The sequence below is a fragment of the Vespula vulgaris genome, chromosome 3, assembly GCF_905475345.1.
Source record: "Vespula vulgaris chromosome 3, iyVesVulg1.1, whole genome shotgun sequence".
NCBI classification, from domain to species: Eukaryota; Metazoa; Arthropoda; class Insecta; order Hymenoptera; family Vespidae; genus Vespula; species Vespula vulgaris.
The window spans coordinates 2,535,845-2,555,000 of record NC_066588.1 but is presented as its reverse complement, the minus strand read 5'-3'; the positions used below and the strand labels follow the sequence as shown (position 1 = coordinate 2,555,000).

Here is a 19,156-nt window from a genome sequence, read left to right as displayed (position 1 = left end):
AGACAGAGAACAACTTTACTCACTCGTATTCAGTGTCTGTCGAAGGAAGGAAGCTCTCGTACGGTCCTCCGATGGATGAAGAGCGACGTTTTTATTTTCTCCGTTGGATCGAGACACGGCATCCTTATCCTCCTCGTTCTCATCCTTCGACTTTCTTTCGGACGAGAAGCTCCTTGTATTCTCTTCGAGCATCTTCTCCCCATCGAGAGACACGTCCCAGCTAATGGACAACATAGCCTACCGTTTTTCTCTCCTCCTCCAACTTACCCTCTCTCTCTCTCTTTCTCTCTCTCTCTTTCTCTCTCTCTCCCTCTCTCTATGTTTAACTATCTCTCTCCTTTTTAGCTATCCTTTTTTACTCTTATTTTTTCTCTCTCTCGCCCCTTTTTTACCGACCAACAAAGTCTGGGCCGTTCCACTCGAGCGCGTACAACGTCGGTCCACCGCTTAAATCGACACTTTTATTTCCCGTTTCCCAGCACCATCCCTACTCCTTTTACTCCTCCTTCTCCTCTTTTTCCTTTATCCTAGTCTACTACTCTACTGCTCACAACGATGCTCTTACCCTTAGCTTCTAGATTTATCTTTAATCGTTTCCCCGTCGTAACGCTCTCGCCGTTGTCGTCGTCGTCGTCGTCGTTGTAGTTGTCGTCGATGACGTTCAATAGTTTTTACTTTTCTTCTTCTTCTTTTCTTTTTTCTTTTTACAAAAGTAAGTTCGAACAAGAGCTCTCGCAATTATTTTTCTTCGCTTTAACAAGAAAATATTCGAAGGGGTGTTTTTACGCGACAACAAGATCGAATGATCTTTTCGATATTTATGACGATTCCTAATGATCCTCGGAATACTTTAAACGGACCAGAAGAAAGTTCTATTAAACTTTTACAAACGAATTTACGGCTTTTCTAATATCTTTCAATGATGCAATCAATCATGAAATACACTTTAAAACGCGAAAGACGGTGGAAAAATTCGTTTAATAGTCCTTCGACGATATTCGCGCTCGAAGGCCATCGACTTTGTCTCTTATCACGCGATCATGTTCCTTATTTGTTTATCTTTTTCAAACAAAGCTGCTCTCGTAGTATCGATCGAAGTATAAAGTTGCGGAGCTTACGAAACTAAAATGTCTTAACCGAACTGAAATAACTTAGAACGAACTTTCTCGCGAATAATTTTCTTCGACGAATTATCGTAGTCAGAAGAAAGAGAAAGAGAGAGTCGATTTGAAAGCTAAGAAAAGTTATCGATGAAGAAAATAATCGATGAATACAATTTTCAAAAGATCGATGTTCGATTGATCGTCGACAGAAAAAAAAGAAAGAAAAAAATTGTTCGTATATATTCGATATAGGTTGATCGAGAGATCTTACCAGTCGCGAACATGACTATAACAATAATCCATTACATAGTTACTTGAATCGTCGTTCGTCGAGACGTTCGGTGTCCCGTAGAAGATCCATCCTCCTTGCGATACTTTTGCTCCCAAAGGATCCCCGTGGTTCTGCATTCTGGCAGGATCCTGTAAAAATTACAAAAAATATATATATATAAAAGAAGAAGAAGAAGAAAAAAGAAAGATCAATTCAAGAAAAAATAATTAAAGAAACGAATGCGAACTTGCTGCTTTTCTCAGGGAGAACATGAAACAAAATAAAAAAAAAGAAAAAACAAGAATTGAAAAACTAAAACGAAATAAAAAGATATAAAAAAAAAGAAAAGGAGAAAAAATTTCTCTAACATTTCGTTTTAAAAATTTCGAAGAACGTTAATATCACTTACGTTCATTTTTTATAATTTCACTAACTATCATTTACTTTTCTTAGATCATATAGTTTTTCGTTTTAACGATTCAATAGTTATCCATTGATTTCGTTAGATTTCAATACAATTGATAAAAAGCGTCTTCGTCCAAACAATTCTCAAATGCGCGAAAAAGTTTAAACCAAGTCAAAAAGTTACTCTTAGTCGACCTCGTCGTCGTTCCCTTTTTTCCAATGAGGGGATGAGGGATGAGAGATAGAAGAGTTAGGGCGAAGGAAAGATCGAGAAGGGAAAGGGGAGAAGGAGAGAACTTAGATTCTCTTTCTCCTTCTCGTTTCTCGTTTCTCGTTTCTCTACTCGAAAGTCAATGCAACATCGTGGGGTTTACTTCGCGATCACGGTAAAAGTCGCTGGTGATGGTGGTGCACGTGCACGTGCGCGAACATCCTTTAGGATTCACTTCACTAAGGTTTTCGAGCTCGATATTGAACTTTTTACCGTTCTCTAAAAGCCGAGCTTCAAGTAGAAAGCGAATTTTAAGGACAAAAACACGAATGAAGAAGGTTTTCTCGAATAAAGAAAAAGAAAGAGAAAGAAAGAGAGGAACTTATTCTATTTTACTTGTTAAATAATAAAATTCGGCATCAATTTTTTTTTTTTTATTAAAATTCAATTACATCAATTTTGTTAATACTCAAGTACTTATCTATAATCTCAAGTTTACAGAGATAACAATATATATATATATATATATATGTGTGTGTGTGTGTGCGTTAGTATATATATATACATTGTTCGTATTTGTATGTCGTTAATTCGATGTTATTCAGAAAGACGTTTCAGAGTACCGTGGACCATAAATCCTAGTTAGACTTATGCAACGTGAAATTTCATAAGGCGATTAACATTTTAATCCTGTTAGCGGATACGAATAATCGTCGAATAAGAGGGGGCAGGGTGAGTTCGGGGGGCAGGAGGAGAAAGAGGAGGCGGAGGAGGAGGAGGAGGCGAGACGAGAGTTAAATAGGAAGCATTTGAATGCAGAGAATGACACGATGACTCGTACCAATAATCTCTCTATCTCTCTATATCTCTCTCTCTCTCTCTTTCTCTATCTATCTATCTCACTCTGTTCCTCTCTTTCTCTCTTGCCCAATGAAAATAGAAATCGACGATAAGACGCTAAAAGGGATCGTTTCCGTAGTATTTTTATGAAAATTTTGCATTTATAGGAGAAAATCCGGCTCGTATCATAACATCGTAGGATATCGCGAAAAAATATAATATCGTCAATTAGCATTGAAATAGCCGTCCATTGAATTGGAAATACGACAAAACGGAATACAAGTTTTTTGTTTTTTCCTTTCTTTCCATTTTTTCCTTTTTTCTCTTTAAAAAAAAAAAAAAAAAAAAAAAAAGAAGAAAAAAAAAACAACGTGGAAAATTTTTCAGCTATATGTATTGTATTTTGTCGACGACAATATTTTTCAAGGGATGGGGTTGGGCTGGGTATGAGGGAGAAAAGGCAGGTGATTGGGGAACGAAATACCATCGGTAAAAATTTCATAAATTTGATCGTATGGCTTTCGAACTAATTCACGAGATATTCGAACGAACGAACGAACAAACGAATGAACAAAAGGATGAACGAGCACGAAGCGTATACGATGAAAATTAGTATGAAATAGCCATATTGAGGTAAAACAAACTAATCGACTAACAACGAGTAGATATGGTTTCGGATCGTAGCGCAGTCCGATATCGCGTGACTGTTTCTCGAGTGTCGAATTTCAAGAGAGAGAGAGAGAGAAATAGAAATAGAAATAGAGAGAGAGAGAAAATAGACAGACGCAAGGGATGACTTTTCCGATTGGTGTAAACCACCGTGAAAACATTTTCAATTTTCCAGGGTAAATCTATTCGGTATTGTACACGCGTTATCACAAAGGCAAAGATATCAACGTTTTAACGACTACACACACGTGCACGCAAACGAGCACGCGTATATATATGTATACACACATGTGTATATATATAATACATATAATATATACATATATATATATAATATAATGAATTAAATTTTTAACGTGAAAAATACTTGTCCACTTTGTCATACACATATGTATATGTATATGTCTGTCTATATTACTCTGTATATGTGTGTGTATATATATATATATATGTATGTATATATATATATATAAAATGTATGTGTATTAATCGAGTCCTAGTTCCAAAATCGATCCGATAGCGTACATTCATTGCAAACGCTCGCTTTAATCTTCGCGGGTTAATACACGATTAGTAGCAGCGTGATATCGCATCGTTGGACATAATCGTTCGAAAAATAAAAAAAAAGAAGAAAAAAATAAATCCAACGAATTGGGGTCGATCGTGTCGTTCCGGAAAGTGGAACTCACCGTTCGGACTTTGAAAATAATCCCTTGGCAACGATGCTTCCTTTCTTTTTTTATATTTTTCTGTTTTTCTATAAACCAAATCTTTAAATTTAAAAACGAGCGAGGGAGATAGCGACAGAGAGAAAGAGAGAAAGAGAGAGATAGAGAGAGAGAGAGAGAACTAGATAATGAATAGTCAATTAATAGTCGATAATTACAGTCGAATAGAATTATAATCTCGAAGGGCGACGGGGAAAAGAAGAAGAAGAAGCATAAAAAAAGAAAAATAAAGGAAAACAGAAGAAAGGAAAGAAATTGAAAAAAAACAGAAAGAAAAAAGGAAAAAGAGAATAGAAAAGGAAAGAAAAGAAAAATTAATTAAAGTTAGCGACGCCAAGCGGTAAAGATTGTTAACTCTAAAGTAGTTAATTAAGGATCAATCAAAAGGAACAAACAATGGGACGCGAACGGTCTTTACTTCCCCGTTCGTACATACGTGCGAGAGAGGAAGAGATAGGAGATGCTATACTACGAATGGCAATCAATGGACCGTGAGAAAACTTCAAGGACAAAGTTTTCATCGAGGGGTATAGAAACGGAATGGAGGGGAGGTAAGGGAGATCTGGCCACTTAGAGGAAGAACTGGAAAACTCATCGAATTTTTCAACGAGCCTTTTGTCGAAAATCTTTCGTAACTAGCCTCTTCTCTCTTTCTATTTTTTCTTCTTCTTTTTCTTTTGCTTCTTTTCATTTCATCATCTAACTATATTCTTCTCACGAGTCGAAGGTATCCTACGGGATAATTCGAGCCAACAGGGAAGCCAAAATTTTCCGATCCTTTTTCTTCATCGTCGAGTTGATCGAGCCTCGCGAGACTTTAGCGAAGAATATATCGTGAAAGAAAAACTTGGGCTGTGAGAAAGAGAGAAAGAAAGAAAGAGAGAGAGAGAGAGAGAGAGAGAGAGAGAGAGAGAGAGAAGGTCAAGTGGATTTTCTCAACTTCACCGACGTCGTTCTCTTTCTACGAAAGAGGATAAAAGTTAAAAAAAAAAGAAAAAAGAGTAAAAAAGAAAATATAAAAAAAAAGAAAAAGAGAGAACATCTTCGTGAAGGAGAGAAGAACATTTCATTTTCTCGCAGTCCGATGTTAGTATGGCATTAAGGAGAACGTTTGAATGGTGTATAGGTATACACACACATAGACACATATAGACAACTATAGACACTTTCTCTCTCTTTTTCTCTATCTATCTATCTCTCTTCTTTTACCAAGAAAACTTTTATCGCTTCGTAACGATCACTAGTGTAACGTTGACAGACGGGTCCATCGAACTAGCTAGATAATTCGCTCCCGAGAAGATGATGGTACCCTCTGCTTCCTGTTTGTCTTGTCTTCTCGATCTCTTCGATCGAACTAGCCGAGGCTACTAGTTACGTGCTCTCAATATGTCTCGCAAATTAAATCAGTGCGATAGTAATAAAATCTTTATATTTACATATACACGTACATAAGTATACACCCTTATCGTTTAATTCAACGTATCATCGATCATCATGATCACCCGCCTTCTTATCACATTTTTCAATCTGACGTATATATTATATGTAGATGTGTGTGTGTGTGTAAGCACGACAATTTTTCATATCACTTATCGTTATTACCTACTTTTCAAAGTTTCTTTTATAATTTTCTAACGATTGTACGATATCGGTAGGTAGGTAAATAGAGGTAGGTATATATGTAATACTTTATTGTTCCGCAAGAATAACCCATCGAAACTAATAAACGTTAAATCATCATCGTTTCCATGTTATCGCTTCGAGTACTAATCCGACCGTCGTGTTATTAAAGTCTCGGAAGCAATTAATAGCTACACTTTTCTATCGATATTCTTTCGAACCGAAATGGTCGACAACGATCGTCGTAGCTACGACAATGACAACATATAGATTACTCGACACGATACGTTCAACGATCTCTTGAATTTTCTATGTTGGAATTTTCTTTTTATCCTTTCTTTCTTTTCTTCTCTTCTCTTCTTTTCTCTTCTCTTCTCTTCTCTTTTGCCCTATCCTAAAGAAGAGAACTTTTCTTCTATTGAAGAGTTTAACTAGATTAAAGACGGTTCTTAAAAGATACGATTTGTGAAATAGAATTTGTGTTCCTTTTTTTCTTCTTTTCATTCCCCTTTTTTCTTTTTTTTCTCTTTTTTCTTTTTTTTTTAATGAACGATCGAATCGAAATATCGTACAATTCGTAGGGATATAAAATAAATATATATGTTGATACATCTGCAATGATTGATTGCAATTCTTGATGAGTTAATAAAAAAAAAAAAAGAGAATACATATATAAATATATAAAATATATACATACATACATATATAGAACGAAATGGAAATATCTATTCGATAAAAACAAAAGGAAAAGAAAAAAGAGAAAGTAAAAAAGAAAAGAAAAAGGAAACAAAAACAAACAAAAATCCGAATTAATACGAAAAGACGACGACATTCTTGATGCAACAACGGTATCGTCGACTAACGGGGCGCGTGATTTAAATGCCGCCCGGAGGAGCATGGTGGTGTACCGGTGCAACGCCGGGAACGTTCGATAAAGTTATGAATTACGATGCATCGAGACTCGAGAAGCAAAAGGCTTTCCACGTAACGCGAAGAGAAGAGATGTTGGGTCAAGCCACGTTGTAGCCTCGCCTCTAACTCATTCTAACAGGCCGCCATTCGGGATGATAAACGTGTGAGATTTCGCGTAGCAAGCTATGGAAAGAAAGAGAAGAGAAAAAAGAAAGAAGGAGAGAGAAGAGAGATGAGAAAGAAAAAAAAAGAGAGAAGAGAATAAAAGCAAGATATATATATATATATATATATATATATATATGTATGTATGTATGTATGTATGTATATAAAGATCGATCGAACGATCTATCCTTGAATTGTTCTTTCGTTCAGTGATCCTTCGAAACGAGGAGTCTTCTGTTCTCCATTTTAAAAAAAACCGCTGCGTCGTGATTCTTCCAATTTCTACGATTTTCAAGTTCTTCTCTGTCTCTCTCTCTCTCTCTCTCTCTCTTTCTCTTCCTCTCTCATTTCTTTTTCTCTTTCTTTTGCTCACGTAGACAGATTTTTTCCTTTCTTCTTTTACCACACGATCCGATATCTCTCTCTCTCTCTTTCTCTCTCCTCTCTCTCTCTCTCTTTTTCTCTTTTGTTATTCAAACGAGATTCGTCGTAATCTTCTTTTTATCCCTCGTAACGACGACGACAGAGAGATAAAAACGAAAAGGAAGAAGAAGAAGAGGAAAAAGTAAAAGAAGAAAAAGAAGAAGAAGAAGAAGAAGACGACGACGACGACGACAACGACAACGACCACGACGACGACGACAACGACGATCTCTTCCTTCCGACTTGGTAATCCTCCCGAAAGCGAGTTTTCTAAACTCGAAGGAAAAAAAAAAGAAAAAAGAACAAAAAGCTAAAGGGGAGAGAGGAGGAGTAAAAAAATGCTTGAAAGATAAAGATAGAGAGAGAGAGAGAGAGAGAGAGAGAGAGAGAGAGAGAGAGAAAGAAAGACGGTAGTGCGAGCGTGACGTTTCATTGAAATTTCACGATGAAAGTTTTTGAGTAGGCGAGAGCGTGAGTAGCTAGGTACACGTTCCTCGCGATACTTTGCGCCACGTTATGTGAGAAAGTAAAAAAAGAAAAGAAAAGGAAAGAGAAAAGGAAAAAAAACAAAAGATAAAGAGACAAAAAAGATAGAAGAAGAAGATGCCCTCGAAACCGCCGAAGAAGAAGAAGAAGTAGAAAAAGAAGAGCAAAGTCTATAAACGAACGGGCAAACGATAAAACTTTCATTTCGAGTGATTCGACTCTCTTATTCTCATTTCTAAATCCTCTATCGTTCTAATTTAAAAATAATTATTCGACGATCGTCGTTCATGCAAATAGCGAACTTGATGTATTTTTCGTGTATTTTTTCTTTTCTCTTTTTTTTTCTTCTTTTTTTCTTTTAATTTTTCTTTTTATTTCTTCGTATCTCAAACATACGTATTAGATTATATAAATATACATATATTTTATATTCAGTACAAATTATATATGTTTTATATATGCGATTTTCTCTAGTATAAAGTAGAAAATGTTTAATACATAGAGAAAGATATCTAATGACAGTACGTTAAGGTTTTATGAGATTTATTTCTCACGTTGTTGTCTCTCTTAACGAAAGCCGATACCTACGGATAATGTTAAATCTCTCTTTGAAAGTCGCCCAACGTAATTTACGAGTCGTGATGGGGAAATGGAGAGGGAAGAGGATAAGGGTACTCTTTTCCTCTCTGTCTCTTTTTCTCTCTTTCTCTCTCTCTCTTTCTCATTTCGTCATTAAGAGAAAGTAGTCGGTTCATGCTCAGTCTAACTCATCCCCTACAACCTCTGCACCCTCACAAGCCTATACCCTCTTATCGTCTCGTAAATTACATTTCTTTTATCACTAGTCCTCCAAACGGAATCAACGTTCTTTCATAAGCTCGACATCGATCGTCACTCGACGACTTCGAAGACTTTCATTGTCAAAGACTTCTCCTTGATTCTTTTTCTTAGTATCAAAATAAATAAAGCTTCGAACACGATTTAAAAATAAAAAAAGAAGAAAAAAGATGAAATAGAATAAGAAAAAGAAATAGAAGAAATAAAAAAAATGAGGAAGCAAGAGAGAACAAGATATATATATATATACATACGTACATACATACATATATACATACATATATATATATATATATATATATATATATATATATATATATGGTTTCCTCTTTTTCTTATTTTGTTCCTCTTATAGAGAGATAGAAAGATAGAAAGAGTAAAAGGTAAAAGTAACTTCCGGCTATGAGCTTATACGCGAAGAGAAGGCTAGCCTGTGTCCTCCGCCTCTTTTGGATTTTCAACGAGAAATCTAATTAACGGTGCTCTATCTTCGCCCCGTGAAAGAACGACGACTACGAGAGGCTAACCTTTTCCTAGAGAGGTGGATCTCTGTACGACTAAAGTCTCCATTCAGCCAAGGATTCTCTACCCTCCATCGCTTTAAGGCCACAGTAATTTCTCGTAGATAAAGCCCAGCTCTCTCTCTTTCCCTCTTGGTGTTCTATATTCTATATATTCTCTTACCCTTCCTTCCTTCCTTCCTTCTTTCCTTCCTTCTTTCCTTCCTTTTCTTTCTATCAAATCCGTACACCCCCTTCAACATCTCTTTAAAATTAAACTCAAAACTCGATCGTCTTTACAGTTTCAGTTCTACGCTCGTCTCATCTCTCTCTCTCTTTCTCTTCATTACTTTCTCTCTGCGAATTTCTTCCTTTGTTTTCTATCTCTTTCTATCTATCTATCTATTTCTATCTCTATCTCTATCTATCTCCATCCCTTTATCTTTTATTCTTTTAACGTAGAAGAATTCGAGCTGTGACAGAGAAAGAGTGAACGAACGCGAGCAAAACTTCTCTTCGGTAGTTGAAAGTTTTCCTAGGAAGATCGCACAAGATCACTACCCTTGGAACCATACCTTCAAAGACTTTTGAGAATGGTTGAACGCTTAAGGATCTAGAGAATGATTTAGAGTGACTTTCTTGATACCACGAAAGTGCAGATACTTACTTATCTACGTATCCGTTATATCATATCAGATAAAACGAATTATCTATCGAACTCTATACTTTCCTTTTTTCTTCTTGCTTATTTTTGAATATTACGATCTATATAGAAAACATATCTCTTATATCCTTTAACAATCGAAACATTATATACCATATTATTATGGTATTCCTATGTTAATGGAACAAGTTTAAGAGAGAAAAAAAGAGAGAAAGAGAGAGAGAGAGAGAGAAAGAGAAGGAGATTAAAGAGAAGGCGGACGTAGAGTTTCCAGTTTATAGTTAGATGCAAGTTTCAAGTACTTAAAGTCACCCCACCGAAGTAGCACAACATTGTGGAGACTTCCTGCTGCCTTCATGCTTGTGGCCATAGTCAGAGCGTCATTCCCTTCCATCACCCTCCCCCCTGCACCCAACGCCCAACACCCATCGCCCATCGCTACCTACTCCCCTTCGTTACCATCACTCCACCCTTCCATTTTTTTTTCACTCGCGCAATTATATAATTAAAATGCAACTCCGACAATCGTACTTTTTCCAACTCGATTACTTTTTCCAACTTTACTTTTTTCTTCTTATTTCTCTTATTTTTTGATATTACGATCTATATAATATTTCTTTTATATCCTTTAACAATCGAAACATTATATACCGTATTATTATGGTATTTCTATACTGATAGAACGAGTTTAAGAAAGAAAGAGAGAGAGAGAGAGAGAAGAAAATTAAAGAGAAGGCGGACGTAGAGAACGTTTAACGAAGTCGTTTAACGTTCGACAGTACGACTAATTCGTTTTGTGTTTTTTCTTTTTCCATTTCTTTTTCTTTTTCTTTCAAACAAAATCGTCGAACCCGCGGTATCGTCTTGATTAATTATTTCCATCGTTCGAGTTGGAAAATCAAATAAGACCGTAGGGGAATGAATAAAATAAATAAATCGATGACGTGTAGCAATCACAGGAACACGTATATACATACATATATACTACACACGTATTGCGGGGGTGAAAGCGAGCGAGCGAGCGCGCGCGCGCAAGCATAAGCGTTTAACTTCGAAAAGTCGTTTTTATTTACTTCGTCGAAGCGGACCGAAGTTAACGAAGCTTAAATTACCTTTGGAATATCGAAAGCTCGAAAGTTTCGACTTTCGATGCTGTCGAGATGGAGAAAGAGAAAAAGAGAGAGAGAGAGAGAGAAAGAAAGAGAAAGAGAGAGAGAAAGAGAAACGATGACGATGAAGATTTTCTCGTCTGAAATCTAACTTAAAGTTAGTTAAAGCGAAAGATGTAATTAAGAGAGCCGTTGTCGTTAATCGTCTCCACAGTTTTCTCCAATATACTATCGATATCTTTTCGTGAAATATAATAAACTCGATAATAAACTGGCCCCTTTTTTCAATACGATTATCAATAAATATTCGTCTTAATACTAATTAAAGTAAAATAGTAATAAAGAGAAGGAAAGAGAGAAAGTGAGAGAGAAAGATAGAGAGAGAGAGAGAGAGAAAGAGAGAGAGAGAGAGAAATATCTTATTGCAGTTTAGTTTCAAGGATGCGGTCGAGCGGAAGGGAAAGGAAGAAAAGAACTTACTTTTGGAAAGGAAGAAGCGATTACAGCAGCCAACAAAGCTTCACCGTAGGTGATAGAAAGTAATTCGTTCGTTTCTCTTACTCGTTGTAAAATGTGATAGAAATAGAGAGACAAAAATAGAGAGAGAGAGAGAGAGAGAGAGAAAATGTAATGTTAATACAAGATACACATATACATATACATGTATATATGTATAGCGAAAGCTGGTTGCTGGTTAACATGGAATAAGATAGAGAGACAGAGACAGACAGACAGACAGAGAGAGAGAGAGACAAAGAGAGAGAGAGATAGAGACAGAAAGAGAATACAGTGTGAATAGAAGATACATATATAGATATACATACATACATACATACATATATATATATATATATATATATATATATATATATATATATATAGACAAAAGCTGATTGCTGGTTAACAGAGAGTAAGATAGAGAAAGAGAAAGAGAGAAAGAAAGGGAAGAAAGAGAGAGAGAGAGAGAGTAAAACCAGCGAATTTCATTGCAAAAGTTTAATTAAACTCGACAGTAGACGGTGTGGATGGTGGATTAAGTTGACATCGATGCTGAACATCAACATAGCTAAGCTAAGCTAGCTAGCCTAGCTACGTGCAGGTATATACAGAGAGGTATATACAGATATAGATTCGGTATTTACTGACCGAGACTTACTCCTCTCTACAAAGGCCGTTCGACAATCGGTAATGCGATTAATCTGTCCTTCGTCAATGTCTTCGCTCGAAAACAGTCTTAGCAAGCCGTTCGCGGTGTCACGTCGATTTGGGCACCGATCCTTCGATATATCGGTCGTCTCGTAGACGACCATCGAACAAACTTCGACACGATCTCGACTCGAACTTTCCCTTAAAGCCTTAAGTAATGATTCAGTAATCCTAAGATACATACATACATACATACATACGTATGTACATATGTGCGTATAGGGCATATATGTGTGGCTCGGTGTGTGTGTATGTGTGCTTTCGTATTCCCAATCTACCTCTCTTGGCTATCTACCTATCCTTTCCCCTTTCATCCCCTCGTATCGATCAGAACTGAGTTTTCCAGAAGTTTCTATCCGTCGTTAATTTAATCCATCCCTCGTTGAAGTGTAATTATTCTTTAAATCCGGAATTAAATATTAATCCCTTATACACGATCGATTTTAAACAGCAATTCAACCGTGTGTTTCAGCATTTTCTTTATTTCCTTTTTTTCTCTTTTTTTCCCCTCTTCCTTTTCTTCTTTTTTCGAAGAAAAAAGAAAGGAAAAAAATTATCTCTCCTCTATCTCGATCGACGTTCGACTAAATAATCGATCTAAATAATTGAACTCAACTAATGACCTACATTGTCTTGTTAAGGTTTTAATTACGTGTCTCAATACTATAACACTTGTATAATACTCGTCGATACCTTATATTTATCGTAAGACAAAATTGTGTTAAGGTCACGTTATTTTCGTTGTTAGATTGATAACGTGTCTAAAATACTGAGTGCGCGCGCGCACGAGAGAGAGAGAGAGAGAAAAAGAGAAGAAATAATTTATCGAATATTCTTGCAACCTAGCTCACTCAACAACACGATTCATATTTGTCCAGCTTCGAGATGATCATTTTTAACTCGAGAAAATGAAGATCGATTAGTGGGGGCAGGAGCGAGCTCAATGGAGGAAAAAAGTAGTTGGTAATGACATAAAATATTATTCTAAACGACATAAAATATTATTCTAATTGACATAAAATATTATTTCAAATGACATAAAATATATTCTATCCGGTCTCCCAATTTATTACGATCCTAATTTTTGCTTTTTCCTCCTCGAATAGAACCCCAACGAATCTCGTTGACGAAATCAAACGTTTCCAACGAGTTATAAAACTCTGTCGCTGTTTCGTTACTGTCGCTAAAAAAAAAAAGAAAAAAAAATAATGAAACACATTTTTTTTCTCATCGTCAAAATGTACCCATCCGCACGAATTATCGTTGACGTGCTTGTGAATTAGTCTCGTACGATCAACACGATATTGTTAGCTGTTCGGTGTTTGTTCGAAACAAGAAAAAGAAAAAAAAAACGAAGGAGCCCGTTATTTCGTCCATTTTAATTTGGTAACTTTCCGTCGAATCGGAGATTCGTTTTACGATGTATCGAAAAATGGCGTAGAATGAGCAGAAAGAGAGAGAGAGAGAGAGAAGTGAGAATAAAAAAAAAGGAAACGAAATAATAAAACAAAATAAAACGCAAGAAAGAAAACGTGCGAATTAATAAGAAATTAAAGGCAAACAAGTAGCATGATATTCGATGAAGTTAAATGAAAGAAAAGATAAAAAAAACACACGCACGCGCAAATTAAGGTCGAACGATCTCTTTTTTTTTCAAAGCGACTCCAAACACGGGACGCTCGAAAATTATAAGTAAACGTTTTCAAAAACACGAAAAATCAAAGGATTCGCCTCGTCTGGCTAATATTGTTTCGCCTGACGGGAAACAAGCGCTATCGGTACTGCGAACGTGGCACGACCATTATAAATCAATTCCTCTTTCGTCCGACGCCGCTTATCGTACGGACAATCTGTCAGGAGCTTGACAGGTACGCTTGAAAATAGAACGAAAAAAAAAAAGAAAAAAATAGTGAGCGAGAGAGAGAGAGAGAGAGAAAGTACGACACGTAGCTGCACCGTGAATAACATAAATACGTAAAGACAGATCTTGTGCGTCAAAAAAAAAATAAAAAGAAAAATAAAAAGAAAAGAATGGAAATAATTTGTTTATTTCTTTTTTGTCTGATGAAAAAAAAGAGAATGTCTAGTGAATAAAAAAAATATATATATATATTGGTTGAATATATAGTATGAATTATAATAAATCAACGAGATCTAGATGTAACTCGAAAAAAAAGAAATTTATTTATAAGAAATGAAATCAAATTTTCGTTTTTCCTTTTTTCTTTTTTTGTTTTCATTTCAACAAAAAACGATAGAGTAATCATACTTAATCATTATTCCCAAGTTAATTATTATTATGAGTCAATAATCTGTATAGATATTTGCAATTCGAAAATTAAAAATAAGTAAGTAAATCAAGTTTTGTTATATATACTGTACGAAGAAGACGAAAAGAATTGATTTCAAGCAATGACGAAGTCCGATCCATCATGATTAGAAAGTATCGATTGTAAGCATCAGGAGCAATGGAATTTACATTGCTAATTTTTCCAGCTTCCTCGCTTTTCAGGGACGATTCTTTCGATCGAAAGCAGAAAATAGAGATAGAGAGACAGAGACAGAGAAAGATAGAGAGACAGAGAGAGACAGAGAGAAGAAGAAGAGAGAGAAAGAGAGAGAGAGAGAGAGAGACAAAAAAATAGAAAAAAAAGAGAAGAAGGGAACAAATGGTGGAGATGGACTGCGAGGACGAAGACATTTTCTTTTATAAAAGGCATTTCTTCCTGTCGTCGACGTACGAGTCCTATTTTATTCTCCTGATGAAATTTCATTCCTTCTGGAATACCGACTGGTCGCACGATTTACTTCGACTCGTCAGAAGTTCGATGACCTAAGTCATCAACGATTTTCATTTGTAATCAAGATGGGATACTTCTTTCTCTTTCTTCCTTCGTTTCTTTCTTTCTTTCTTTCATTCTTTCTTCTCTTTTCTTCTTTTTTCCTTTATATTTCGTAGACAGTACGAAGATGATACATTTTTCTTCAATCGATCATTTTGATCTCAAATTAACATAAAAATCTAAAAGAGAATCGTTCATTTTTTTCGTCCATTAAAATTCTAACGAAATCAAACAATCCTGTCTCTATCTCTCTCTCTCTCTCTCTCTCTCTCTCTCTCTCACATACACACACATACACACACACATACATACAAACACATACTCATATTTAATCCAGCCAAAATTTATCTCCTACGACAAAAAGAACTATGAAAAATCGGTCAGAAGTGGGAAATATTACGATTTCGTACGTGTCCTCGTACGTTTTCACGAAAAATCCTGAAAGGAGAATGAAGGGGAGAGATTGAAGACGGAGGATGAAAAGACGTTGTGTCCTGGGACGAAGAAAATATCAAAAGAGAGTAAGCGAGAAAGAGATAGAGAGACAGAAACAGAGAAAGAAAGAGAGAGACAGAAAGAGATGGACATACGTATTTCTCGTAGCCTCGGGTAATACTCGTAGTATAAAAATGTTGATTTTCTGTGTCACCGAATCGCATACTCAACTTTTCTATATTTTCGAGGACCTTCGAACGTCCGCAGTTTCCTTTCCCACATTTGCATCTTTCTCACTTTTCTTCCCTTCTACTCACCCTCCCTGTCTTCCTTCCCCCTCCTACTATCCACCCACCACCACTACCACCCTCTCTTCCAACCTCCATCTTCTTGCCACTCCTCGAAGCATAAGGATACTGGTAATCCAAAATCCAATCTCCGATGTTTATTCCCCTTCGAAGGATCGGCAAGGATGAACGAAAAGGAGAAGGGCAAAAAGGGAGAGGGTACGACGTCTTCTTTGCTTCTTCTTCGTTGCTTTCTTCCTTCTTAACTTCCCCTTCACTCACTGATTCTAAAACGCTAAAGTATGACTTTCGAATGAGAGATGAAGCAACGAACGAGGCTTCTTCGCGAATGGATGGATGGATAGATAGATAGATAGATTGATAGATAGATAGATAGAGAGATAGATAGATGGATGGATGGATGAATAGATGGATAGATATTTGTTTGCGGAACGCTCGAAAACACAGCTCGATATTTTCTTACTTCTCTCGTGGTAAAATGTTTCAAGAGAATTACGAATAATTATCTGCGAAATAATTAATTATTTGCAGATTAAAATGAGAAAACAGAAGAAAGGAATTAAGCGACGTGAAAAAATCAACGTTCGTTGGATCTACCGGCAACGTAATTTCTCCGATTATTTATGCTTGGAAACAAAGCTCGATATTTTCTTACTCCATTCGCGATAAGATTGTTTCGAGAGAATTACGAATAATTATGTGTGAAATAATTACTTGGAAAAGAAGAAAAGAGGAAGAAGAATAAACTGGTAAAGTATCGGCAATGTAATTTCTTCGATCGGATTAAACAATAAATGAAATAATTTATTTTCAAAGTCTACGAGGATAATATCGAACAATCGTATATATTCAAAAATAAAGATAGCTCGTTCGAACAGTTAGATAACAATGATGATTATCAAAATGATATCGTTCATTATTGGAATGAAACAAGTGGTAAGCAATTGAGAACGTCATAAAAGAAAAATTTTCCGAACATCCTCGCAAATCTATTGTTTCGTTCGCGTTTGAACGTAACGCGTGGATTCATTTACATAAGAGATGAGAAACTTCCATGTGGAAATCCTAAGGGGTAGGAATGAGGTCACGATTTCAGATTTGAAATGGGTTGAAAAGGAATGGAAGAGGATATAACGAAAAAAGAAAAAAGAAAGGAAGAAAGATGGAAAGAAGGGAAGAAAGAAAAGAAGAAAGAAAAAAAGACAAAGAAAGAAAAACGATAATTAAAAATCCAGAGGAAAAATTAATCGGTATCATCCGCTCGCACTCGACTTATAGTAATCGAATTATTTCATGTGTTCTCAGTCGTAAACGTTTGAGTATATAACCTTATATATAATATATATATATATATATATATATATATATATATATATACATAGGTATGTAGAGATATATATAAGGATATATTTAAGCGTTCCTCCGATACTTTCCTCACGGAGGAGTGGCGCGAACGTTCGTGATGCATCGGTGCATACCTAAACTGCATAAAATAGCTACTAACATATAGGCGTGCTCATAGTCCAGTGCGCGACGAAATATTCTGCCAGCGAAGCTTCACATGGAATTTCGCTCGAATACAATTTTGCGCGCGTATTACGTCTATCGGAAAGTAAAATAGAATAAAAATGAAACAGCTTGCCATATTATCGCCACTTTGCGTCGATTATACAATATGAATATACACATAGTATATAGCTTTGTATATAAAATTTTTATAATTCTTAATGTTTGTCGAGTCGATAGAATATACTTGTATGTATTTTGTATTTTATGGAAAAAAAAGGTATATATATATGTATATATGAGTATAATCGTGAAAGTAAAATCGTTAAAGAAAGAAATCTTTTTTATTATAATATTTCCGTTAAAAAATGTGAAGAATTAAATAAAACCGAACGCAATTACGTTCATGTCTGGGTGAAACGTAATCCGTAGACTGCTCTCTCGAGGATTCTCACGCTAATGAAATTCTTGAAAGCGTTGTCTGTATTGGAGAGAAAAGTCTGCTTTAAAGACAAACGTAAAGATTAAAAAAAAAAAAAGAAAGAAAGGAAAAAAAGTAGAGAGAATTAATACTAAAGGATGAAAAATGTTGAAGAAAAATTAATATTATATACACATATAATATGTAATATATACATATTTCTTTTCTTCTTTTTTTTTCTAATTGTTCGTAGAAAGAATATTATTTCGCTTCGTTTGGTCAATGATTTTTTATCTTTTATTTGAGAACATTTGAAAATAACATAGAGTAATCGTAAGAGAATAGTAAAAGTTTTTATGTCTTAAAAACTTTGAATATACTACGATTAAGCTTAACACGAAACGCACGAAGTAACACGCGACCACCAGGGCTTGTTCATTGATGTCTTTATTATTCAACGTGCATATCAAGCTCATGCTAAACGCGGCAGGAAAACTGCAAAACTTTCCTCGTTTCGTTGCATACTTCGACGTTAATTCAGAGCTATGTGTTAAAGAAATTAAAACAAAAAAAAAGAAAAAGGAAAGAAAGAAATAAAGAAACAACATTGGCAATTCCACGAATGAACATCGAACGTATCAACAGGAAAATGAAATCATTAGTGAGTAATTAGCCATTAACCTGAAATATTTCTCCATATATATATATGTATACATATGTATGTATGTATATAAATGATCATTAGCTTTTACAACTTAATCAAGTAGATATTTATGAAGAAGTGAATGGTCCTTTTAGCGCGCATCGACGAATAAAAAATTATACTAAACGATCGCCACTTAATCTTCGATCTCAACGAATATCCACGTAACCATGGATAAAAGTACATTTTTATATTGATCAATAAAAAAGACGATAATAATTAACAAATTTTAAATTGATCATGAATTTAAATTGAGTTGAAATTATAAGGGTACGTCGACTTGTGGATGTTTGCAATTTATAACCGACGATATGATAACAGCTTGGAGGGTCTATAAATGAAAGAAAAAGAAAAAAAAGCATGTTCTTTTTATTAATTACATTTTTTTTTTTTCTTCGTTACCATCGTCGTCACCAATCGTCATTCGAACTTCTTGAAACACATAAACGCGCACGTAATTTCCGATCGAATCGAAAATAAAAGGAAAATATTCGTATAAGAAATATACTCACCGATCGGTAGGACGATGCCATTGACAAAGAATAGAACACAGAGGATTCTCTTTAATCTGAAACTTCTCCGATCGCACATGGCGCGCGACTCGTCGTGTCCTTTGTCGTCGTCCGTACGTTTTCAAACGCCCGAGCCGTATCGCGCGGCCACTCGCGTGACTCTGAATGTTCGGTCGTTTAGATTTCGAGTTTGAATCTCGGCCGGTCTCTCTCCCTCTTTCTCTGTGCATCTCGGTTATGACTCGACGACCATGCGCGTCGGCAGCATCCAAGCGCGGG

At 35.6% G+C, this 19,156-nt stretch overlaps 1 protein-coding gene across 3 annotated transcripts in view; it reads right to left on the bottom strand.

The window, feature by feature from the left end:
• The window catches only part of LOC127062539 (uncharacterized), a 62,993-nt gene extending 43,900 nt beyond the window's left edge, over positions 1-19,093 (bottom strand). For 2 of the 3 annotated variants that reach the window (XM_050990970.1, XM_050990971.1), the window contains exons 1-3: positions 18,878-19,092; positions 1,418-1,523; positions 24-220 (exon numbers count right to left, since the gene is read on the bottom strand). In XM_050990970.1, the coding sequence (XP_050846927.1) occupies positions 24-220; positions 1,418-1,523; positions 18,878-18,956 (382 nt within the window). In that variant the 5' untranslated portion in view covers positions 18,957-19,092. Of the gene's footprint in view, positions 1-23; positions 221-1,417; positions 1,524-18,877 lie in introns of all 3 variants that reach the window. The other variant, XM_050990972.1, reaches the window with a different exon arrangement.
• Positions 19,094-19,156: the final 63 nt, after the last annotated feature.